Here is a 24,885-nt window from a genome sequence, read left to right on the forward strand (position 1 = left end):
TCCAAAGGAGACAGGTTGGGCGGGTGGGGGATGCACTGAGGGTTTGGGATGGAAATGCTATAAAACTGGGTTGTGATGATTGTTGTACAACTATGAAAGTAATACAATTCATTGAGTAATTTTTTAAAAAGTAACTGGTGGTAAGAGATTAAGGAAGAAAGGACTTGAAGAATTTCTTCGGGGACAGCAGTGCTACGAACTCAACTTCTCTTAAGGGGCAGAATGGGTAGTACTTTTGTCTCCCACTCAAGCCTGGTGAGGGAAGCTCAACAGAGGACCCCTAAAGAATAGGGAGCTTAGTGGACTGCCAGGTGCCTGAGTTCTACCTGGGAGGTACACAGGACAAGGAGTGGGCTGGCTGTGAAGGGTAGAGCTGCGTGGGAACCTGCCTGTACTCCCAGAATTTGTTGCAGAAAAGGATGCATAAATAAGCCCGTATTCTAGTTATTCTAGGCTTTTTCCTAAAAATTTGCCCAGCAGGCTGGTGGGTCCTCAGCAGATTGAAGTAAGAGCAGACACTGGGTGTCCCAGGAGCTATAGAAGGAGTGACAAGGCTTTGGCAAGTGCATTACCCACATCGGGGGACCTGCAGAGGGGAGGTCTCCAAAACAGCTACAAGAGCACCCCCCAAGAGAGCTTAACACACTTGCCAGCTTGGAGAGTGCTGACTCTCCCGGCTTCTCTGCTCACTCTCTTTCTCCCCACCAATTCCTGAAAAGTCAGAAGCTGCAGCCAGCAACCCAGGGATGAGTGGAAGGAGCAAGATAAGCAGGGCCCATCCCCTCTCCTGGGTCAGCACCACTGGTTCTAAGCCCTGGTGCAGGGAAGGGAAGTCACCACAGCACTGAATGGACTGAAAGCTATGACGGGACACTCTGGCTTTGTAACCTATGACTCAGTGTGACCAAGGTTCTAAGCCCTGGTGTGACCAAGGTTCTAAGCCACTGGCTCTAAGCCCTGGTTCAGGGAAGGGAAGTCACCACAGCTCTGAATGGACTGAAAGCTACGACTCTTTCAGAAGGCGGGACACTCTGGCTTTGTAACTGATGACTCAGTGTGACCAAGGGTTTTTTTTTTTTTTTTTTTTAATTATTATTACCTCAGAGGTACCAAAAAATTCTCCAGACCTCCCACACTGGAGAAACATCTTAAAGGGACAGAGAAAGACCAGTAAACATGGCTGTGCTTATCCCCGATGTTTCCTGCACATGCAACATACTGGTTGCACAAACTTAGGCAAATAGGGTGATTCAGCAGTTCACATAACCCAAGCATGGGAAGGGCCAGGTCGCGGAGGACTTCGGGGATGGCTGAAAGGGACTGGGGTGCCAGCAGGCCTCCCGTGGAAAGCTATACTCTCCCTGACTAGTTTTCTCCCTAAGTCAGGACTCACAGCTGGCAGCAACTTACAGGGAAGGAGACCCAGTCTCTCTGCTCCTCATGGCACGACTCCTGGGGGAGGGCTACAAGCAGTCAGCTTGCCTCAGCACCTCACCCCCTGTCCTATTCACAGCGATGACGGATATGGGGTTTGTAACAAGTTATGATGCTGACGTGACACAGCTGGTTAGAAGCAGAATTTACCGGAGGTCCCACTGTGGCTCAGTGGAAACAAATCTGACCAGTATCCATGAGGACGCAGGTTTGATCCCCGGCCTCGCTCAGTGGATTAAGCATCTGGCGTGGCCGTGGCTGTGGTGCAGGCCGGCAGCTACAGCTCCGATTGGACCCCTAGCCTGGGAACCTCCATATGCCGTGGGTGGGGCCCTAGAAAAAGACAAAAAAAAAAAAAAAAAAGCAGCAGCATTTATCAGAAGGAGGACTGTAATGTCCAGAACAAATAAAAGCTCCCAGGAACAGCAAGAAGTCCTTAGAAAACTTAGAGTGAGCCCAATCTCCCAGGTGTAATAGGTATAACCTGTGTTAAATTTTTAAATTATTTGTTCTAATTCTGTGAAAAATGCCATTTTGACAGGAATTGCATCGAACCTGTAGATTGCCTGGGACGTACGGTCATTTTAACAATATTAATTCTTCCAATCCAGCAACACATTGTATCTTTCCATCCGTCTGTATTGTCTGCAGTTTCTTTCATCAGCGTCTTAGAGTTTTCTGAGTACAGGTCTTTTATTTCCTTAAGTAGCTCTGTTCCTGGGTATTTTATTCTTTTTTCTTAGGTATTTACTTCTCTTGATGTGATGGTAAATAGGATTGTTTCCTTAATTTCTCTCTTGCTTTCTCTTTTTTTTTCTCTCTTTTTTTTTTTTAGGGCCACACTCATGGCATATGGAGGTTTCCAGGCTAGGGGTTGAATTGGAGCTGCAGCTGCTGGCCTACACCACAGCTCCAGGCAACGCCGGATCCTTAACCCACTGAGCAAGGTCAGGGATTGGATCTGAGTCATTTGTTAACTGCTGAGCCACGACGGGAACTCCAACCCTCTCTCTCGAACTAGGGACCTGTGTATCCAGCTGCCTTGCAGACAGCTCCACTTGGCTGTCCCAGGAAACTTGGATGTGACCTGAAACGCAGGCTGCCTCCCACAGCGTTCATCTTCAGCACCTCACACACACATGACCTCCTTCTGTGTCCCGGCCTCAGTGAACGGCACCACTTCTCATCAGCCGCCCAAGCTGGAACCCTGAGAAGGTTCCTTCATTACTGCTCTCTCCTATTTGAATTAACAACCATGTCCTTTTAATCTCACCTTCTAAATGGATCTCAAACCCACTTACTTTTCTCCACTTCTACCCTCCTTGACTGAGTCAGCATCGTTTCTCACCTGGATTTACTATCAACAGCCTCCGACCGGCTTTCCCCGTGTCCTGTCGTGTCCCTTTGTCATGGATTCTCCACAAGGTAACCAGAGCCATTCTTTCTATAAGATAAACACTATTATGTCATAACTTTGCTTAAAACATCTGAATAGCCTCCATTCAGATAAACCTGTCTCAGAATAACCTCTATCTCAGAATAAGCCTCGGTCTCTTAGTGTACAAGGATATTCATGATCTGGCCTAGAGCGTCCATCCCAAGTTCACTTTCGACTCCCTGCACTGCCCCAACCTGCCCCTGCTGCTTTCTGAGGTCCAGCCAGGCTGAACTGGTTTATATTCTCCAAAGTGTCTTCACCACCTTCAGCCCTTTGTGCCTGCTTTTCCCTTTCACAAAAATATCCTTCCTGGAGTTCCCTTTGTGGCTCAGTGGTTAACGAACCCGACTAGGATCCCTGAGGATGCGGCCTTGATCACTGGGTTAAGGAGCCGGGGTTGCCCTGAGCTGTGGTGTAGGTCACAGACGAGGCTCGGATCCCGAGTCACTGTGGCTATGGTGTAGGCTGGCAGCTGTAGCTCCGATTAGACCGTAGCCTGGGAACTTCCATATATTGCAGGGGCGGCCCTAAAAAAGCCCAAAGAAAAACAAAAAAACCTTCCCAACACTTTTGCGCCTTGGTTATTTCCTACACACTGCCCCCAGGTGACCCACAGTCGCTTCAAACTCAAAATGCTGCAAATCGGGCTTATCTTCCCCCGTTGCCCCCCAGCCCCGTTCTGTTTCCTTGGTAATGGTATCACCACTCAGTCCTCCAAGAATGAAATTTTGGTGTGTGCCCTATTTCTCTCATTTCTAAATACAGATCCTCCTCCCTCAACGATGGCTGCTGCTTTCGCTGGCGTCTTCACCGTTGCTTAGGCCATGCGCAACCACGTGATCTGCCTCTACCTGTCTTGGCGGCCTTGTCTCCTGCCACCCCCTTCAGGCAGCCTTCACGCCTGGGACCTACTGCAGCTGCTGTTGCCTCAACCTGTCAGGCCCCCAGTCACCTGGCTGACTTAGTAAACTGCCCTCATCCTTCAACTTTCGGCTGCCACCAAAGCTAAAGCTAATAGGCTTTTTTTGTAGCACCACAGAGACCTTCATGATTTGGCCTTTAACTAGCTTTCCGGCCCTGTCTTGTTCTGTCTTCGCCCCTGTGCACTGTGCTTTGGCCATTTGGGCCTTCTTTCGGTTCTTTGAAATGAGCCATGAGTTCTCTTAACATAGGCCTTTTTCTTTTTTCTTAAAATATATATATATATATAGATATAGATATAGATATAGATATAGATATAGATATAGATATAGATATAGATATAGTCTTTTGTCTTTTTAGGGCCGCACCCGCAGCATATGGAGGTTCCCAGACTAGGGGTCCAATCGGAGCTGTAGCTGCCAGCCTACGCCACAGCCACAGCAACACCAGATCTGAGCCACATCTGCAACCCCTACCACAGCTCATGGCAACGCTGGATCCTTAACCCACTGAGCGAGGCCAGGGATCGAACCTGCATCCTCATGGAGACTACCAGATTCATTTCTGCTGAGCCACAATGGGAACTTCCAGGCCTTTTTCCTGGAAGCACTTTTTCCACCTGAAATATGTCCTCATCTCTTTATTTGGTTAATTCCTGCTCGTCTTTCAGACCCTAGTTCAAATGCACTTCTAGAAAAGCATCCCTTGATCTCCCTGTCTGAGCTGTACCCCTCCTGCATGCTCCTTTCACATAGTGTAATTGCTCACCCTCACAGCAGTTATATAAATGTAATTATACGTGATGAGACTAGTGGACCAGTGGACTCGCCTCCGCTAGACCGGATGCTCTGCTAAGGCTTCACCACCTAACGCTGTGCTTGGCATGTTAAATGAGTGATGAGTGATGCCTCCGGGTCCCCCTTATCTGTACTCTCCACCACACTGACCGGACTTAGTGCAGTGCTGCCAATTTGCCCCTGAGTCTGCAGGGCACGTCTGGTGCCTTGTCCTCTTTGAGGAACAAGCCCCTTGATTTCCCTTCAGGGAACTGCCGTCCTCCTGTTGCAAGCAAAGCAGGAGGACTCCCAGCGGAATGTAAAAAGCTAGGTGGGTTGGACTTGCTCTCTTGCAAGCTGAGTGACACCAGGGAGAAAGACACTATGCTGAAAAGATGCACCACTTGCTCTCATCTAAAGTCCCATCACTGCCCTTCACGTTCTTTCTGAGGGCCGGCCGTTTGGTTTTTGATTCTGTGGGTACCAATATCCTTCTGGTAAATTCCTTTTTCTTTCAAGTTAGCCAGGGTCAGCTTCTGTTGCTTACAATAAACAATCCTAACTGCAGGTATCTGGATTTCTAGCACCTAATATAGGGTCTGGCATGGTCGGGGCTCCATATGTACGCTGAAAGAGTGAAAGAATGAATGGGGTGGCCACGAAATTGTAGTGCACAGCCCCAAGACTGGATGCTTTGTCTTCCTCCACCTCTTGCAGCCTCTCGCAGCCCATCCAGCTGATTACATCAAAGCCACCAGCCTGTGGAGAGCCTGCCTTGGCTCCTCTTAGACACTCTTCCCTAATTTCAGTTTCTGGCTTTTACTTTGGGGTTCCCTTTTGATAACTCCAAAGTGGCCAGGGTAATTCCCTCCTGTCATACATAAAAGTCTAACATTTAACCTTCTCATCTAAAACATATATGGCACAAAAGAACCTATCTACAAGGCAGAAACAAACTCGCAGACACAGAGAACAGTCCGTGGGAGCAGGGAGGGAGGGGGACGGACTGGGAGTTTGCGGCTAGAAGATGCAAACTATTACATTTAAAATGGATAAGCAATGGGGTCCTACTGTGCAGCACAGGGAACTCAATCCAGTCTCTTGATGGAAGATAATATAAAAAAGGAAATGTGCATATATATATATGTATGTATATATGACTGGGTCACTTTGCTGTACTGCAGAAACGGGTACAACATTGCAAATCAACTATAATTTAATACATATATATATTTTTTTTTTAAGTAAATAAAATAAAAATAAAATTTAACCTTCTCCACAAAGACTTCTTGAAGCTCCTGAGTAACCGGCTACTGCCCCATCCCTAACCCAGCCAGGGATCTTATCGGACAAGCACTTTATTCTCATATTCATAAGCTGGGAGTTTCCGTCGTGGCGCAGCGGAAACAAATCCGACCAGTAAGCATGGGGTTGCGGGTTCCATCCCTGGCCTCCCTCGGTGGGTTAAGGATCGGGCATTGCCGTGGGCTGTGGTGTAGGCCAGCAGCTGTAGTTCCAACTCCTAGCCCAGGAACCTTCATGTGCCATGAGTGCGGCCCTAAAAAGCAAAAAAATAAAAAAAAACAAGCTGGTACTGAATATGTCACACATTCCCAAGCTGTTACTGATGGTCTAATCTGTGCAAAGTCCCTCACAGGCTTCCCTGACTAGCAGGAAAACTTAAGAATAATCTTTAGGGAATATAAACTAGCACAGAAAGTGGTCGGGAAGCCACAGGCAAAATGCCCTGGGAATAATACAGCGACAGTGCCTCTTACTGTTGGGATGGTACAAGGCTGCAGATGGTAGAGCATCTTGTGGTGCACAAATGCCTTCCTGAAACTGCATGGGAATCAGCTTAGACAATGGAAATGCTATTTCAAGTGTCCCAACTCTTCAGGGACAAGTTCCCTCTGGGGAAATGGGCAGTAAGACCCTGGTCTCACTGGCGGTCCACTGATCCCACATCTGTACTAAGAATGGAAGGGCCTGGTGCTCTCAGGTGGCCAGACACAGCATGGCTGATGTGCATGAACAGCTGTCTTGGCATCTGGAGGTACTTTCCTCTCAGGTGTCAAAGCAACAAGACCACGGCTGCTCAGTGAGGGAGGGAGAGATGTTTAGTCTGGCGGCTGAGGCGTCCTACCTCAGCCAGGCTGGAAAGCCCAGCATTATTAAAACCCCTGACCAAGGAGCACAGGTGCTCCAGGTGGGAGGTGGCATGGCTGATGCAAATCCCTGCTCGTCTCCTCCTGCACCTGCGCCAAGAGAGACCTGGGAACGCGTCACGTGCGTGTTCAGATGCTTCACATCTTCGAAGTTAACCATTACCTCTTCCGTTGCCATTTCAAAGGGCTATGTCGGTGTTCTGGACTCATAGAAACGCGTAGAAGGTTCCAAAACCGGACATAAACAAAAGGAGGCCATGCACTAAAGGGTGTATATTTACTGCAACCTCTCTCTGCATCAGCAAAGTTCACAGAACCACAAGGAGAAATACACAGCGGGTCTCCTGTCATCCTAGCAGGATGATGGATGATCCCATTTGAGGATCTCAGCCCATTTCATGTGCCTGATCCCCAAAGTGAGCTCATAAAATCAAAGAGAAATCTGAAAAATTGAACAGAACAAGAATAAATGGAACTAGGTGATATGCGGATTATCTGTCTGTCTCTGACAAGTGGAGAACATGCACTCTTCTCAAGTGTACAGGGAACCTTTATGAACACTGACCACCTGAGAGGCACGAACCCTAAGATAAGAATGAATGAACATTGAGACAAGCTCCCATGTTTAACTTGAGAACTACAGCAATCCAACATTGACTATATTCTGTAATACTCTGTATGTCATTCTATTCATCATAATTCTACAATATAACGGAAAGCATAAATGTTTTCACAGTGGGGTTCCCTTCACGGCTCAGTGGTTCATGAACCTGACTAGGATCCATGAGGATGTGGGTTTGATCCCTGGCCTTGCCCAGTGGGTTAAGGATCCAGCGTTGCTGTGAGCTGTGGTGTAGGTCGCAGATGAGGCTTGGATCCCGTGTTGCAGTGGCTGTGGTGTAGGCCAGCCGCTGTAGCTCTGATTCAGCCCCTAGCCCGGGAACCTCCATATGCCGTGGGTGCGGCCCTAAAAAGCAAAAGCAAAAAAATAAATAAATAAATAAGAAAAGTTGTCACCATGCCCTGCTTAGCCAACCCCAAGTCCCCTCCTATTTATCTCAGCAGGTGTACAAACATTATCACTCCCTTCTCATGCTCGCATGTATAAATACTCGGGGGCACTGACTACTCAGTAGGACCCTATTCTAGGATGAAGGGCGCCCCTCCTTGAAAGAAAGTGTCCTACTCGAGCCCCTCTCTCAGGCCACTGAGCCCCGAAACGGACCTTCGGGGAATACAGGTAGGCCTCGTGAGTCACCTGTGCCACTGGTCTTTCAGTTTCCGGGGATCGACGTCCTTTGGTCACTCAAAAGAGCTGCCCCAAATTCCCATGGGCTGTCACTGTGCTTTGCACAAAGCAGATGCTTATAAAATAACTGCTGCCTGTGACAATGAATACCTCTCAGGAAGCCCAGTCTGGGGAACGACACTGAAGCAGATAAAGTCTAGCATGGGGAATAAAAACATGGACTTCACTTTATCAGGAAACTTGGGTGCTTCACATTAGAATGCACAAAAGCCAGAAAAGCAGGACAGGCCATCAAGCCAGAAACCCCAACCACATCTTTAGAGAGGCTCTGCCGCCAGATCCTCCTTCGAGGGTCTTTCACTCCAACTTCTGAGCGATGATGAATTGCTAAGTGCAAAGGGCCCAGGGGTAAATGGAATGAGGACCTATTCTGGCCAAAGCAGATTCCTCGTTTCTGAAGAAAAGGCACTGTACAGCTTCCAATAAAAGTCATGGGCTGTATGAAACATAAGTCATATATGTTATGGCTTTTGGGTGGAGGAGGAAGTTGGCAATGGTTGCAAATGGACTGTCAGACACGCCAGACAGAGGGGAAAATGCAAGGGAACTATTTATTGAGCATCTATGTGAACTGGTGCTGCTCTGAGTACTTTCACCTACACTCTCCGTGTAGCCCGTACAACCCCTAGAAGGTGGGTATTCTCTCCATTACACAGGGCAGCAAACCGTTTGAGAGAGGAGATAACATGTTCAAGACCCCCAAGCAGGGAGCTCCTGCTGTGGCTCAGCGGGTTAAGACCACAACATAGTATCTATCCATGAGGATGCGGGTTGGATCCCTGGCCTTCCTCAGTGGGTTAAGGATCTGGCACTGCCGCAAGCTACAGCGTAGGTCACAGGTACGGCTCAGAACCTGTTCTGCTGTGACTATGGTGCAGATTGGCAGCTGCAGCTCCAATACCGCCCCTGGCCTAGGAACGTCCATAAGCCAGTACATGGACAAGCTGGGGTGTTACTGAACCAAGCCAGGTTTGACTCCCCAGCTTCTTTTCTTTACTGTAGGCCACACTGACTCTCAGAGGAAACAAGAGCAGACTCTCATGTTAGGAGAGCTGCCATGAGAGCAATTATCTGCTGTTACCTCCCACCGCCTGCCCCAGCGTAATGTCAAAAGGCCTGGCCATGCCCACACACGCACATGGGAGTCCACAGAGGCCCAGGAGGGGCTGGCCCAGAGTGCAAACAGCTCCCACAGCATCTCGAGTCAGGAAGATAAATCACAGCATAGGATCAATTAATCAAAGACAAACTAAAATAGGAAAAGCAGTTTTATAAAATAAACACAGAAGACTTCACTGACCTGGACTAAATTAACTGACCCAGTAAAACAAGTTAGATGTTCACAAACTGAAGTCCAGTCTCAAATGGGTGTAGACGGGTGTGGGGAGGAGAAAGGCCTAGCAAGGAGCTCCTGATGAGACGTGGTCCCCTGTGACCATGAGCCCGCCAACCTCAGCACAGCTGGGACGGCACCGGGAGCCAACGGAGCGTGGAACCTCCGGTGGCAGATGAAGCCCCCTCCCGACGCAGGCAAAGAGGCCATGCGCCGTCTCCCCTCCGTCCTGGGAAAAAAGCGGCTGTCTGGAGCTGGACGTGTAGTAAATTCAGTTCTATTCATGACAGCCAGTGGGTCCAGACCATGCCAGTGCATCTCGTGCTAAACAGCAGGAGGGTTATCGGGGAAGGCATGTCGGAAGGGCAGCTGGGCCAGGAAACAGAAAAAACGGCTCACTCTGCAGCTGGCATCTGAAACTTCGTGGAGCTTAGATCAGTACACAATCACCACGCAAAGACAGAGTCCTTCTCTCCAAACAAAAAATAAGTAACTAACACAAGCTTACTGTAAAAATTTGAATGTAAAAAGCTTGAAAAGAATGAAGTAAGAATCATTCAAAACTCCCATCACCTAAAGTCAGTTGCTGCAGGAGTTCCTGGTGGGTTAAGAATCCGACTGCAGTGGCTCGGGTCACCACGGAGGGGTGGGTTTGATCCCCAGCCCGGCACAGTGGGTTAAAGGATCCAGCGTTGCCACAGCTGCGGCTCAGATTCAATTCCTGGCCCAGAAACTTCCATATACCGCAGGGGGCAGCCATTAAAAAAAAAAAAAAAAAGTTAATTGCTGCAAACATTTTGGTGACCATCTTCCCAGAAATCTCTTTCCACAAATACATGTGTGAACATGCGGCCTCAACGTACGTGCGGCATGTTCCTATTTTGTTCACTCAGCAATACCCTTGACGTCTTCTGTGTCAATAAAAATAAAATCATTAGGAGCTCCCGTTGTGACTCAGTGGCTAACGAATCCCACTAGGAACCATGAGGTGCGGGTTCAATCCTCGGCCTTGCTCAGTGGGTTGAGGATCCGGCGTTGCCGTGAGCTGTGGTGTAGGTTGCAGACGCGGCTCGGATCCCGCGTTGCTGTGGCTCTGGCGTAGGCCGGCGGCTACAGCTCTGATTGGACCCCTAGCCTGGGAACCTTCATATACTGTGGGTGCGGCCCTAAAAAGACAAAAAGACAAAAAATAAAAATAAAATAAAATAATAATAATTATCATTGGTGCAACCGACAAGGGCTTAATCTCTAGAATATATAAACAACTTATACAACCCAACAGCAAAAAAGTCAATCAATCAATGGAAAAATGGGCAAAAGACCTGAATAGACTGTTCTCCAAGGAAGATATACAGATGGCCAACAAACACATGAAAAATGCTCAACATCGCTGATTATAAGAGAAATGCAAAGCAAAACTACCATGAGATACCACCTCACACCAGTCAGAATGGCCATCATTAATAAATCCACAAATAACAAGTGCTAGAGGGGCTGTGGAGAAAAGGGAACCCTCCTGCACTGTTGGTGGGAATGTAAACTGGTACAGCCACTATGGAGAACAGTTTGGAGATACCTTAGAAATCTATACATAGAACTTCCATATGACCCTGCAATCCCACTCTTGGGCATCTATCCGGACAAAACTCTACTTAAAAGAGACACATGCACCCGCATGTTCATTGCAGCACTATTCACAATAGCCAGGACATGGAAACAACCCAAATGACCATCGACAGATGATTGGATTCGGAAAAAATTTGAATGTAAAAAGCTTGAAAAGAATGGTATATATACACAATGGAATACTACTCAGCCATAAAAAAGAATGACATAATGCCATTTGCAGCAACATGGATGGAGCTAGAGAATCTCATACTGAGTGAAATGAGCCAGAAAGACAAAGACAAATACCATATGATATCACTTATAACTGGAATCTAATATCCAGCACAAATGAACATCTCCTCAGAAAAGAAAATCATGGACTTGGAGAAGAGACTTGTGGCTGCCTGATGGGAGGGAGAGGGGGTGGGAGGGATCGGGAGCTTGGGCTGATCAGACACAACTGAGAATAGATTTACAAGGAGATCCTGCTGAATAGCATTGAGAACTTTCTCTAGATACTCATGTTGCAACAGAACAAAGGGTGGGGGAAAAAATGTAATTGTAATGTATACATGTAAGGATAACCTGACCCCCTTGATGTACAGTGGGAAAATAAAAAAATTATAATAAAAAAAGAATAAAATTGGGACAATAGATAAAATTTCAATAGGTCTATCAATTAAGTATAATATGGAATAAATATTAATTTCCTGGTAAAAAAAAATAATTATCATTGGCTCTTTAGGGCCACACCTACAGCATATGGCAGTTCCCAGGCTAGGGGTCCAATCAGAGCTGCAGCTGCCGGCCTACACCACAGCCACAGCTACACAGGGTCCGAGCCATGACTTTGACCTACACCACAGCTCATGGCAACACCGGATGCTTAACCCACTGAGTGAGGTCAGGGATCAAACCTGCATCCTCATGGATGTGAGTCAGGTTCATAACTCTCTGAGCCACAACGGGAACTCCTGTAGCATCGTTTTTAAAGGCTGCACAGTATGCCACCATGTGGGTGTGCCGTTATTTACGTAATCCTCAAGCATACCTTAAGTGACGGACACTATTGCTTCTGTTTCTCTACGCTTCACGCAGTAAATACTTGCTGAGCACCTACAATGTGCCAGGTACTGCTCTACATGATGACTGTGCCCAGGGGCACGGAGAGGAACGAGGTAGGCAAGGTCCTCGGTCAGACGACGCCTACATTCTAGTTGCGGGGGGCAGGGGCTGGGGGGGGGGGACCGACAGTCTGCAGGTAAACAAGCAGATATTTGAAGGAAGGATGAGCGCCGAGAAGAAAGACAGACACACCTTCTTAGAGATGGGCCGACGCTCAGGAGAGTAGACTACCTTAGATACAGTGTCTGGGAAGACCTTCCTGCAGAGGTGACCTTTGAACAGAGACCTGAGACAGCCATGCAGGGCAAAGGGTACGAGCAGTCAAGGTAGAAGAAAAGGCGAGTACAAAGGCCCTGGGGCAGGAAAGGACCTGGGATATTCATGGAATGTCAAGGATGCCCAGGTGGCTTGAGGAAAAGCAACGGTTAGGATCCCACATCTGTCTGAGCCTTAGAGCCCCGTTCCCACCCAGAGCCAGAGCTAGAGGTCTTCTGGAATTCTCTCCATGTGTGCCCTAGTGTCTGTTCTGCTTGTGCCTGGGTTTTGGATGGCCTAGGGTCCAGAATGTGGGACACCAGGGGAAAACTGAGAAACTCACTTGCCAGTGTGGTAGTACTTTCAATTCTAGTCCCCCCCCCCGCCCCCCGATCTGTGTGCTACTATTTATATTTCAGAATCCTCAGCTGGCTGCTACATGCATTCTGCCCAGGCCTTTAGCTATATTCAGTGACAGAGACAGATTCTTATACGTGTATCTTGTACAGATATCATGGCATATATAGTATCTATTTCTGCAGGGAATATACCTAGGGGGAGGATATGCAGGTCATGAATATGCATATATTCAAATGTAGCTAGGCACCACTGTAGTTTTTCCCAAAGTGGCTGTAACCAACTTACCCACTGACCAACAGAGACTCAGAGTTTCCTCTGTGCCGCCTCCTCGCCAACCCTGGAATGTCAAGCTTTTCAAGTTTTCCTGTGTCCCTCGATGTGCAGTGGTGTCTCACTGAAATGCTAATTTGCATCTCCCCAGGTACTAACGCAATCGAACACCTTTTCATAGAGTTACTGGCCATTTGGACTCCGCTTTTGTGAAGTGCCTGTTTGGTTCTTTTGTTTGTTTCTTTACTCATATTGATTTTTGGAGTGCTTTATTCTGGAAACAAGCCCTTTGGTGGTTATTTGTGTTATAGACAGCTTTTTTTAACTCTGAATTGTCTTTGCAGTCTATTAATGACTATCTTTTGATGAAAAGATGTTCTTAACTCGAATGTAATAGAACTGACCCATCTTTTCCTATATAAACAGACATAACCTTGTGTCTATGTCAAAACGCTTTCTGTGTCTCCATTCTGTCTTAGAGTGACCTCTCCTGTGTCAGCATTTCAGTGGGGGCACTTCGAGCTTCAAGGAACAAGAAAGTAAGATGCCGAGGCACGGAGTGCAGGCAGGCTCTGGGGTTGGACAGACACGAGTGGCCCTGGACAGGTTACTTCGTCTCTTTGAGTATTAGCTTCTTTACCTATAATTAAAGATGAACCGCCCACCTTGAAAGAGTGTATAAAGCACTTAGCAGAGTGCTGACACATAGTAGGCCCTCAGGAAACAGTGGCAGCTGTGATCCTATTCTCTGAACCTCCTTCCCCTTGTCCATCTTGCTACAACCACCTCGACCTCATGGCTGCTTCGCGAAAACATCAATCTACTACATCCAAGGACAGTAAAATAGGTTAACTGCCCACAATAGGCCAGCAAAGCTCCCTGTTATTCACAGAGAGGTGTGTACTGGAGCATGTGGGGTGTGCGGGTGAATATGCGACAGGGTGTGTGTCCTCAGGAAGCAGGGATGCTCTCTCGAGCCTGGCATGCTGCTGGAAAGCCCTGCCGGTTCACTGCTCCAACGTGCCCAGACCCTGGGGTTTCTCAATGCCTTCCGGCTCCCTCTCCGAGACAGGATATGGGCACAGGAAACAGACACCTTTTCCATGAGCCTGGACCACGCTGAATAAGGAAGAAGCATCTACGGCAAACCCCTGGCTGCACACTTATAAAGCAACTGGCAAAGTCTTCTGAATGTTGCACCCCACTGGTGCTTCCCAGACTTGGGTGCCTCGAAAAGCTTCTTGAGATTTTCTTACAATACTGAGATATTCCCACTGTCCTCCCAGACACCCCCCTTCCCAACCTCATTAGGCGCGACTTCAAATGTGGCCAGTGCTGAGTGCTGGAAGGGTGATAAAACAGGAGGGACTGGTACCTGAGCCTAGCGTTTGTCCAGCGGAGTCAAAGGAAAGAACCACTGAATCTGCAACACAAGAGGATAAGTTCATTTCTTTTTCCTTTTTACAGTTTTTAAAACAACCACCAGCTCCCCCACCAGCTCCCACTGGCTCTGCCCAAACACTCCCCAAGGACAAGTCAACTGGAATGGGACTCAGCTGCGCAGACAGCTCCCACAGGTCCGTGCCACCCGCCCCCTGGGCCGGGAGGCCTGGCTGAGCCCAGCCCCAAGGCTCAGGCCCCTGCGAGGAACACCCCAGGGCAGAGACATGCCCCAAATTCTTCAGAGGCATTTCCTGCCAAATGAGGGGACACAGTTACTTCTTTTTTCTTCTCTTAGTGAAAATAAAATTCAAACAAAGCAAAAGAAAATTTCTCTCCTACAGCTGGTTAAAGGCCCTGGCATTTCTCTTTGACGTCTCCCTTTCTTTTCCTATTCATATACCCAATTGCCTCTTACATTTTCCCCCCGAAATATGAAGTGACCTATTAGAATTTACAGGACACACTGGAACTTTTAAAATGAAGACGTCAAAGGGTAGAAAAATAGTCCAGAGTCAGGAGAATGCTGTGCACAAAACGCATGCCGTGAGGACCTGGGCACATGCTAAAGGGAGAATCAAAGTGGCCCGAGTCCAAAACAGCGAAAGAAAAGGAGCAAATGAACAAGGTTTAGTGCCCACAATGCACGCATTCATTCCTTTGTTCACTGTTGAGTAAATATTTACTGGGCATCTATTATGTATAAGATGCCACACTCTGACTTGGAGATACAGGAATAGACAAAAAAGTCCTGGTCTCTGCCCTCATGGATCCGTCATCAGCCTGAGAGAGACAAAGGTTACCTAACAACACGTTATTCAACTAAAAGCCGCTTAGTTAAAAAAGACAAGAGCGCTGAGAGTTTCCCTCGGGAGCCAGACCGACTCGGGACAGCGGGTGGGCGTGGGCGAGGGACACCCCCTCGCTGAAGTGACGCCTCAACTAGGAGCTGATGGCCAAGCGAGGGTTAAAGCCGACAAGAAGGGCAGAGAATGTGTGCGGACCTGAGGCACACAGGGGTCAGCAAGAAATCTCTCCTGGGGTCTTAATGAAGGGGCGCCGCGCGATGCTGCCGGCGGTAACGTCACCGCATCTCTGGAGGGAGTCATTGCGACTCCTGTGCGGCTGCTTAGGAGCTGGTACGGATGATGGCATGGAGCCAGCGCACAGCCCAACAAGGGCAATGATAAGGGACCCCAAGATTATTGATTATTTGTTTATTTATTTATTTGGTCTTCTTGCCTTTTTTTTCCTGGGGCCGCTCCCGCGGCACATGGAGGTTCCCAGGCTAGGGGTTGAATCTGAGCTGCAGCTGCCGGCCTACGCCAGAGCCACAGCAACGCCAGATCCGAGCCGCGTCTGCGACCCACACCACAGCTCATGGTGACGCCAGAGCGAAGCCAAGGATGGAAGCTGCAACCTCATGGTTCCTAGTCGGATTCGTTAACCACTGAGCCCCAACGGGAACTCCGACACCAAGATAATTTAAGGCCCCGGGTAATCCCAGAGACCCCAGACTCAAAAGGGATCCCATTCAAAAGGCTCACTCACTACAAAGGGACGCGGGTTGGCTGCAGGGAGGACCCAGCGTGAGCCTTCAGATCTCAGGTGTGTGTCATTTTCTCGTATTACGCATGGAAATCTGACACAAGAGTTACCATAAGTGTAAGTAACATCTCTCCCCACTGCTAGACGATACGCTCCACAAAGGCAGACGCTCTATCTGCTTTACTCACTGCGATGCTACCAGCATAACACCTGGCAGGCAGTAACTATTTGCTGGACAACAGTGCCTAGAAAAATGGACGGGCCTCAACTCCTTCAGGCAATCCTTCATAAACTTTTTCTCATAACCAAGTATTTGCTCAGAACTGGGGAGCAGAACGCTGAAGGATATGGTTTTTGATAAGGATCCAGTGGTAGCTACTCCAGCCCAATATTTAAGGGCAGATCAATACGCTTTGAAACCTACCAACTAAAAGCTAAGGTTGACACTTTTTTTTTTACAAAAATGTAGAGGCACAATTAGGACACTTGGCTAATCAGGTAAGGTGAGATGAGATATGACTAACGTCTCCTATAAATTCTACTTCTATATATATATATATATTTTGTCTTTTTTAGGGCTGCACCTGCAGCATATGAAAGTTTCTAGGCTAGGGTTGAATCAGAGCTACAGCTGCCCCCCCCCCCAAAAAAAAATAGTATTTACCAGAAGGACTGTACTGTCCTGAATAAATAAAAGCTCCCAGGAACAGCAGGAAGTCCTTCGAAAGCTTAAAGCCAGCCCAATCTCCCAGGTGTAACAGTATACGTACAACCACTGTTAAATTTTAAAAGTATTTGCTCTACTCCTCCTTCTGGTAAATGCTGCTTTTTTTTTTTTTTTTTTCTTTTAGGGCCGTACCTGTGGCATACGAAGGTTCCCAGGCTAGGGATCCAGTCGGAGCTATAGATGCCAGCCTACGCCACAGCCACAGCCACACGGGATCCGAGCTGCGTCTGCAACCTACACCACAGCTCATGGCAACGCCGGATCCTTAACCCATGGAGCGAGGCCAGGGATCGAACCTGTCTCCTCCCAATGCTACTGTGCCCTTTCAGAAGAGAAGCCCCGATCTCTTTCTCTCTCTTTTTAAAAGACCTTTACTGAGGTACAACTTAGGTGCTATAACACACACTCACTTTAAGTGTACAGGTCAGTGATTTTAGAAAGTTGACAGAGACGTGTGACCATCGGCACGTGCAGTCGTGGAAATCTCCAGCTCCCTCAGTGGCTCCCTTGTGCTCACGCACCGTCACGTCCTACGCCCACCTCCAGCCCCAGGTAACCACCACTTGACTTTCTGTCTCTGCAGACCACCCTTTTCTGGACATCTGCCTGTTCTTCTTTTTGGCTGAGGCTGTTCTCACAGCCCCTTCACCATGCCCCTGCCTCCAACTGAGCCCGCTTCCACCATCCTGATGCCGCTGCATGATTTCCCTAACAAAGCATGCCTGGCCATGGCTTTGCTCTTGATTAAAATGCTCCCACGGCTGCCGGCAGCCATGGGACCAAGCCCAAGCTCTGCTGTGCAAGCTCTTGGCCCTTTGGGCTCATGCACGGCCTCTAACACACGCCTCATATTCCAGACGCGCTAAACTACGTTCACTTCCGCACAGAGATGTGCGCCTTTGTGTCTTCGGACACCAGACACACTATTTTCTCTGCCTGTTTATTGCGTTAAAAACAAAAAAAACCAACCCTCCCACCCAATGCAACCATCCCTCTTCCTGAAGCCGTCTCGGATCAATTCGGCCCCGTCCCTTTAGGCCACCACTGCACTGCTAAAACGGCATTTATTCTACCGCAGTACAGTGATTTTTCACTCCTCTTCTCTCATTAAACTGCAAGTTCTCTGAGGACAAGGGCTCATCTTGAAGCTCCGACGCCGAGCGCAGCACGGGACACTCAGAAAGTGGACAATATGTTCATTAAACAAAGGAATAACCTACAAAGGGTTTTGCTTTCTTTCAAAGGTGACGTTATTGGAGTGATATTTCACAAATTAGGACGGGGAGAGAGCATTCTGCATACAGATTCTCATTCAATTCAAGTCAACCTTGAAATGTCCTTGAACCATGAAGCTTCCTTGGAAGATAAAAGCATTTCCACAAAGCAGTGCCGGGGGAACAAAAAAAGGGGCCCCGGGCGCTTTCTAGGTGAGAGATCAGTCACCTGGAGAAGATTAGGAGTCTTTCTAAGGAGCTGACTGCCCAGATCGGCAACAATAAAAACAGCGTCTCAAATTTTTATTGCGCTTGACAAGTATTTTTCCAAATGTAATTTACCTTCTTTATACTCACAAGCAGTCCTGAAATAATCTTTTTTAAACTTTTCAATCTAAATGTAAAGAAAGAGGGCTAGACGTTAACTAAAAGACTAAAACATAACTAAGCATCAAAGAAAAAAAAAACAACCTAAATATTAACAATGATTAATAATCTCTGGGTGAAAGAATTATATAGGCGATGTTTAAGTCACAGAAGCAAAGCTTCTATAGTCAACATGTGTTACTTACATGGTCAGAAAAAGAAAAGTTAAACAGGAACTCTCATACAGTTTTAGGATTTTCATCGCCAACTCACTGGTACAGGACAAAAGGGTGGAAGGTGGTCCATCACCATCGTTATTCACTGTACGTGCTGAAAAGTGATCTGGCTTTTCCTCTTAGCTACCGAGGTCATCCTTATATTTCATGACAGTTAAATATACCTCAGCAACATCAATTCCTAAATAGATAGGCTCTTTTCTTAAAATTACATTCCCCCCCCCTTTTCTTTTCAATTTCAAGTTCTTTCATTTGCAGCACTAAAAGACAAACAGACCGGCTTTTTAAAAATTTTTTTTCTTCTTTCTTCCTTCCCACAAATATTATCAAGTGCCTATTATGTGCCAGATACTAGAGATATGGAGGCTGAATAGGAGACAAGCTTTGCCTTCCAGGCAAGGAAGCAGAGAGGCTAATAGGCACTTAAAGTGAAAATAAAGTGTGATAAGGGCGTGCAAGGGGTAAGCACCAAACAGACGACAGTCTTACTGGAAAGAAAAAGTCAGAGTTTTTGCAAATACTATTTCCAGTGGTAGTGGAATGCTCGTAAGAACATGTGTCTCTCAACTGCGGAGGATACAAGTGAAAGAAACCTCAGGAAGAAGTTAGAGACAGAGATCAGGTTTTGTGTAAGTCTGGATGGATGCTGCTTTGAGCCTTTAAGGCAGAGATTTGAGCATCAGTTTGGTCATTCATTTTTTTGTGTTTATGCTAAAGGATGGGAGATCATTTTCGTTATAAACCACTTTGACAGCTAAAGGGAAAAGTCAGTATTCAACAAATTGAAAAGTTTGTTTTGCAAGAAATGGAGCAAGAATATCCAGACTTCTCCCTCTCAGGCTAACAAATATGTCATTTTTAGTTCAAACGGCCCTGGCTCCAGCTGTTCCTGGCTCCCAGGCCAGGGGCGGCCATGTGGTGTGTTATACAAGTGACCAAACAGAATTCCAGACCAAAGCGCAACAGAGCCTTGCTGCACGTGACTCTGTTCAGTGAGGAAACCTAGAATTTACTGGAAATCTTTTATTATAGTCAGATGTTTCCTGTGTCTGGTTTCCGAAGTGATAAAAAAGAATATAATGGAAGGATGAAGAATGGGGCTCAGTCTTTCCAGCCATTGGAAAGGCTTCCAAAATTCAAATTATGCAATAAACGAGCTACACTTTGGGGGCTCCCATCGTGGTACATGGTCAGCACACACATCCTGCAGCCACCACGTGTGAGGCCCAGCAGTGTCAGCATGAATGGGAGAAAACTGTTCCTTCAAATAGCTTGCGACCTAACAAGAAAAGTAAAAACACACAGAGCTAAGCATCTGAGGGTGACCAATGCTGCTGTGTACTCCGAAGTCGCTAAGAAAGAGGATCTTAAATGCTCTCGCCACACACACACACACACACACACACACACAAAGGTAACTCTGTGAGTGACAGAAATCATTTCACAACATAGGAGTTGTTCAAGTGATCGTGTTGCACACTTGAAACATACACAATGTTCCCTGCCTATCATGTCTCAATAAAGTGGACGGAGCAAAACCAAGTGCAAGGTACCCGTATGGACATCGGCGTAACGAGGGAGAGAGTTCGTTGTTCATTCACTTAGCATGTTTATTAAGCAACCACCAGACATGGGATTTAGGGGTACACTGTTCAAGAAGGAAAAGAAGTTCTGTTCTCAAGGAATTCATACATTCGCCAGGGGATTAAAAAAAAACCAAGTAAACAAATACCTGAACAAAACCATTTCTGACAGTGATGAGGGGTCCGGTGAATACCTAACGATGTCTAGTGACCAAGGGTGGGAGTACAGCAATGCCACATAAGGCTCCTCCTCCGAGGGGACACATGGCTGAGACCTGAAGGTGGGAGCCCACCAAGGAATGACGCCAGGGAAAAGGAAAGTAAGTCAGTGATGTTGGTACATTTAAGACAAGAAAGAGGGAGTTCCCGTCATGGCGCAGCGGAAACGCATCCAACTGGGAACCATGAGGTTGCGGGTTCGATCCCTGGCCTTGCCCTGTGAGTTGGGGATGTGGCGTTGCCGTGAGCTGTGGTGTAGGTCGCAGACGCGGCTCAGATCTCACATTGCTGTGGCTCTGGTGTGGGCCGGCAGCTGTAGTTCCAATTAGACCCCTTGCCTGGGAACCTCCATATGCTGCAGGTGTGGCCCTAGAAAAGACAAAAGACAAAAAAAAAGGGAAAAAGAAGACAAGAAAGAAGGCCTGTGGTGCTGTAACACACAGCACGAAACAGGAGGCAGGTGGGAGATGAGGTCAGGGAGGAAGACAGAAGCCAGATCTGTAAGAAGCCATAGAAAGACATCCGTATTGTATTTCAGTAGCAGGGAGAAGCCCCTGCTTAAGACCAAGGCAGTAACACGATCTGATTCATATTCTTTTTTTTTTCTTTTTTTTGTCTTTTCTTGGGCCGCTCCCACGGCATATGGAAGTTCCCAGGCTAGGGGTCAAATCAGAGCTGTACCTGGCGGCCTACACCACAGCCACAGCAACGCGGGATCTGAGCCGCATCTGCAACTTACATCACAGCTCGCGGCAACGCTGGATCCTCAACCCACTAAGTGAGGCCAGGGATTGAACCCACAATCTCAGGGCTCCCAGTCGGATTCGTTAAACACTGAGTCACGACGGAAACTCCTATATTCTTTTTTTTTCTTTCTATTTTTTAATGGCTGCATCTGTGCATATGGTAGTTCCTGCGCCAGGGACTGAATCCGATTCACAGCTGCAGCAACGCTAGATGCTTTAACCCACTGCGCTGGGCTGGGGATTGAACTCACATCTCCAAAGCAACCTGAGTTACTGCAGTTGGATTTGTAACCCACTGCACCATGGTGGGAACTTCCTGGTTTATATTATCTATTTTTTCTTTGTTGGCCGCCCTGCAGTAAATGGAGTTCCCGGGCTGGGGATCAGATCCAAGCCGCAGCTGTGACCACCACAGCCGGAGCAACACCAGATCCTTAACCAACCGTGCCGGGCCAGGGATCGAACCTACATCCCAGTGCTCCAGAGACGCCACGATCCCATTGGGCCACAGCGGGAACTCCTATATTCTTAAATATAAACTTTCACTGCCATGTGGGAACGAAGCTGACTGTTCTAGCATCAGAGTAAAAGGCAAATTAGTTGAGAGAGACCGAAGGCCAGGAGACTGGTAGAAGAGAATGCAACATTCCAGGCGAAAAGCCATGGTGGCCCGGACCAAGGCCATGGCAACGGGAATCAAGAAAGAGAAGAAAGGGGAGGGGGAAGGATGCCAAAAATGTTTAAAAGGGAACATTTCAGGACTAGTGACTCGTGGGACACGAGTAAGAGACAAGGAAGAGGGAGGATTCTATCTACTCGTTGAGCCTGGCTGTACATGTAGATGCTGACTATGGCTTGACTTAGGGTGGCCTTCGTCTAAACCTCATGGCCCTGCCTCTCTTCTGGTCCGACTCCTGGACCACGGATGAGCACCTGACCCAAGAGAAGGCAATCCACAGACTGGTCACCCATCTAAAAGGCAGACAAGTTCTACCCTTTGGAGACCTGCCCTGGACAGCACAGAGAGATGGGGCTGTTGGTGGGAGATACAAGCAGACAAGCAAAGAAGAGGAGAAGCTGGAGGCTCTGGGCCGGACTCGACACGGGGCCTTGAGGCCCATGTGAGTGGCGGAGCATCAGAGTGAAGAGACAACACCCTGCCCTTGAGGGCAACACGATACTTTACAGGGCTGCCCCAGATCCCGAAGGTTCTTGCACTTCTTCTCTGCAGCAGTCAGCTAACCCATGGATCATCTTTCCACGGGACCTTAGGGTTCAGCTCTTCCTCAGTTCCCTTGAGGCCCGGCCTACAACTGAGATTCAGCTTTTCCAGTCTCCTGCTAACTCAGAGCTGCGTATGGTGTGGGTGCCTCTACCTTCCAGGCTCCATGCTTTAACGCCCTGGAGCACTTTCTGCCTCCCTGATGACCTGCTCCAAGCACCACTCACCCCGTAGGGTCTAAATCTCAGGAGAGGTACAAGGCCCTGCTTGGACCTTGCGTATAAACTGTGTTTTCCAATCTAGTTTCAGGAAAGAGCTCTCAACTTTAGGGACTTACTGGTCCATGAGCAAAACCGACACTTGAATGGCCACATGGCTACCTGTGTCTTGTTCTACTTTTTCCACTGCTCAGATCCGGGGGGCAATCTAACCTCTAGTCTGAGGACATCCGTTTCTTCTCTATCAACCCTAATTCCAAACATGCAAAATGAGAGTAAACAAGATTCCTGAAGACAGAGGGAAGAAAAAGCCTGAGGACAGAAAATAAAACACACCTACTGACTGATGCAGGAGAGTAGAGTAGGTACATGCAAGAGACATCAGTGAAATAACCGAAGATGGGCACAGCAGGACAGAGAACGTCAGAAGAGGCGAGAACTGTTTGTAAAAAGGAGTATCTGGAGTTCCCGTCGTGGCTCAGTGGTTAACGAATCCGACTAGGAACCATGGGGTTTCGGGTTCAATCCCTGGCCTTGCTCAATGGGTTAAGGACCCAGCGTTGCCGTGAGCTGTGGTGTAGGCTGTTGGCTACAGCTCCGATTCCACCCTTAGCCTGGGAACCTCCATGTGCCCTGGGAGCGGCCCAAGAAAAGACAAAAAAAAAAAAGGCGTACCCAAATGTGGCAAAGAGGTGGAAGAAGCTGATGGATGAAGAGATACTGCAGGATCACTGACTGGAGGGCACGTGTCACTCTGGGGGGGCCAATTTCTGTACCATGAGCAGACTGCAGGGACCCAGCTGCGAATGAGTTACACGGATGCCCCTGATTTAGTGGACGTGTTTCAAGAAGTCTCTCCTTAGATCGATGCCATTCGTTTAACCTACCAAACACATACAGAGTTTTCACTAAGCTCAAGAGACTGTATGAAAAGGTCAGACATGGTCCCAGCCACGAAAGAGTTTATGAACCATCAGGAGGAGAACGCAGAGGTACACAGAGCCATATTTCCTGCCTCTAGAGAAGGTGCTACTGGAGTTCAGAGGCAAGAGGGAGAGTGTTTCTGGGCGAAGCTGGGAAGACATGCTGGAGATGGTATTTGAGCTGGTATGACATAACCTGACGGGACGGACTGGGCCGGCACGGTGGGAACATGGAACCAGAGGCACCGAAGCGTGGAAAGTGAGGGGTGTGGGGTTTCAGGAAGGTAAAATCATACCTAATTAATATATTAGGGTTTCTTTCAGGAGGTAAGAATGCAGGTGACTAAAAGAGAACTAGTCAATACAACCTGTTTGGACTTTCAGAAAAGGCTCTGACACATCAAAGACTCTATTTTTAAAAAGTGAGTCACCATGAGATTGAGGAAGAAGTTGCTGTGTCATCCAGGACACAAACGGCACCTGGCTGAGGCTCAGGGGCACGACACCCCCTGGGGCATCAGCACCTACAGGAAGACCAGAAGTCTGGAAATAGCTGGATTTCTACTACCAGCTGCCCTTCGGGAGGGTGGGGGAAGGGAAAAGGGTGGCACTGCTTACAAACACCTGCTGTGCAACAGAAAAAGCTGGAGTGAACATGGTACAGGCCCTCGCTGAAACGGAGCGGGAGATGGCAGGATGAAGTTTAGGACGTCAGGGGCCCGGGAAAGGTTTAGTGCCCTAGAAATAGGGAAGGGCTGGGTTTGGTGCAAGAACCATAGTTTGCTCAAGCCTGATTTAGATTACACACATATATCGCTCCCTTTCAAACTCCTCAAAATGACAGAAAAGACCGTTGCTTGTTTGTGTGTAAATCAGAAGTGCACAGGAATTAAAAAAAAAAAAAAAAAAAAAAAGGAGAAAAGATACCAGCAACAAAAGTTTTGGAAAGTCGATGAACAAGTGGAACTTAGAGAAACCAAGAAAGGTGAATGCTACACTAGCAGCGGGGAAAGCTGAAACATGACCTGAAATATGTCGACGGAACTCCTCGAAGGCTCCATCTCTGGCAGCCCCAGGTACCACAAGAAGTAGGAGAAAAGACAATACTGAAAACAAGACACCACACTCTTAAGCATGGGCTGCCGGCCAAGATCACAAGGCACTGGGGGAAAGTATCGAATACAAAGACGGAGAACAAAACTAATGAAAAATAAATGCAAAGTGGAAAAACAGGAAACACTTATGAAGGTGAGAACTTAGAAAAAATCATTAAAATCCTCAGAGAGAAGATATTTTATTCACGAAACGTCATTTTTTTGGCCACACCCATGGCACACAGAAGTTCCCAGACCCGGGGTGGAACCACCCCACAACCATGCCAACACCAGATCCTTAACCTGATAAGCCACCAGGGAACTCCCCAGATGTCATTTTTTTAAAGGTACA

General features: G+C 47.7%; 1 protein-coding gene across 8 annotated transcripts in view; it reads right to left on the reverse strand.

Moving 5' to 3' along the window:
- ST3GAL3 (ST3 beta-galactoside alpha-2,3-sialyltransferase 3) overlaps positions 1-24,885 on the reverse strand; it is a 225,438-nt gene that overhangs the window by 99,152 nt on the left and 101,401 nt on the right. For 4 of the 8 annotated variants that reach the window (XM_047789361.1, XM_047789356.1, XM_047789359.1 and 1 more), the window contains exons 3-4: positions 14,373-14,420; positions 2,783-2,878 (exon numbers count right to left, since the gene is read on the reverse strand). The exons of 2 other annotated variants lie outside the window; for them this stretch is intronic. In XM_047789361.1, the coding sequence (XP_047645317.1) occupies positions 2,783-2,878; positions 14,373-14,420 (144 nt within the window). The remainder of the gene's footprint in view (positions 1-2,782; positions 2,879-14,372; positions 14,421-24,885) is intronic. 2 more of the 8 variants (XM_047789363.1, XM_047789360.1) reach the window with 1 other exon arrangement.

This window comes from Phacochoerus africanus, chromosome 8 (genome assembly GCF_016906955.1).
Source record: "Phacochoerus africanus isolate WHEZ1 chromosome 8, ROS_Pafr_v1, whole genome shotgun sequence".
Lineage (NCBI taxonomy): Eukaryota > Metazoa > Chordata > Mammalia > Artiodactyla > Suidae > Phacochoerus > Phacochoerus africanus.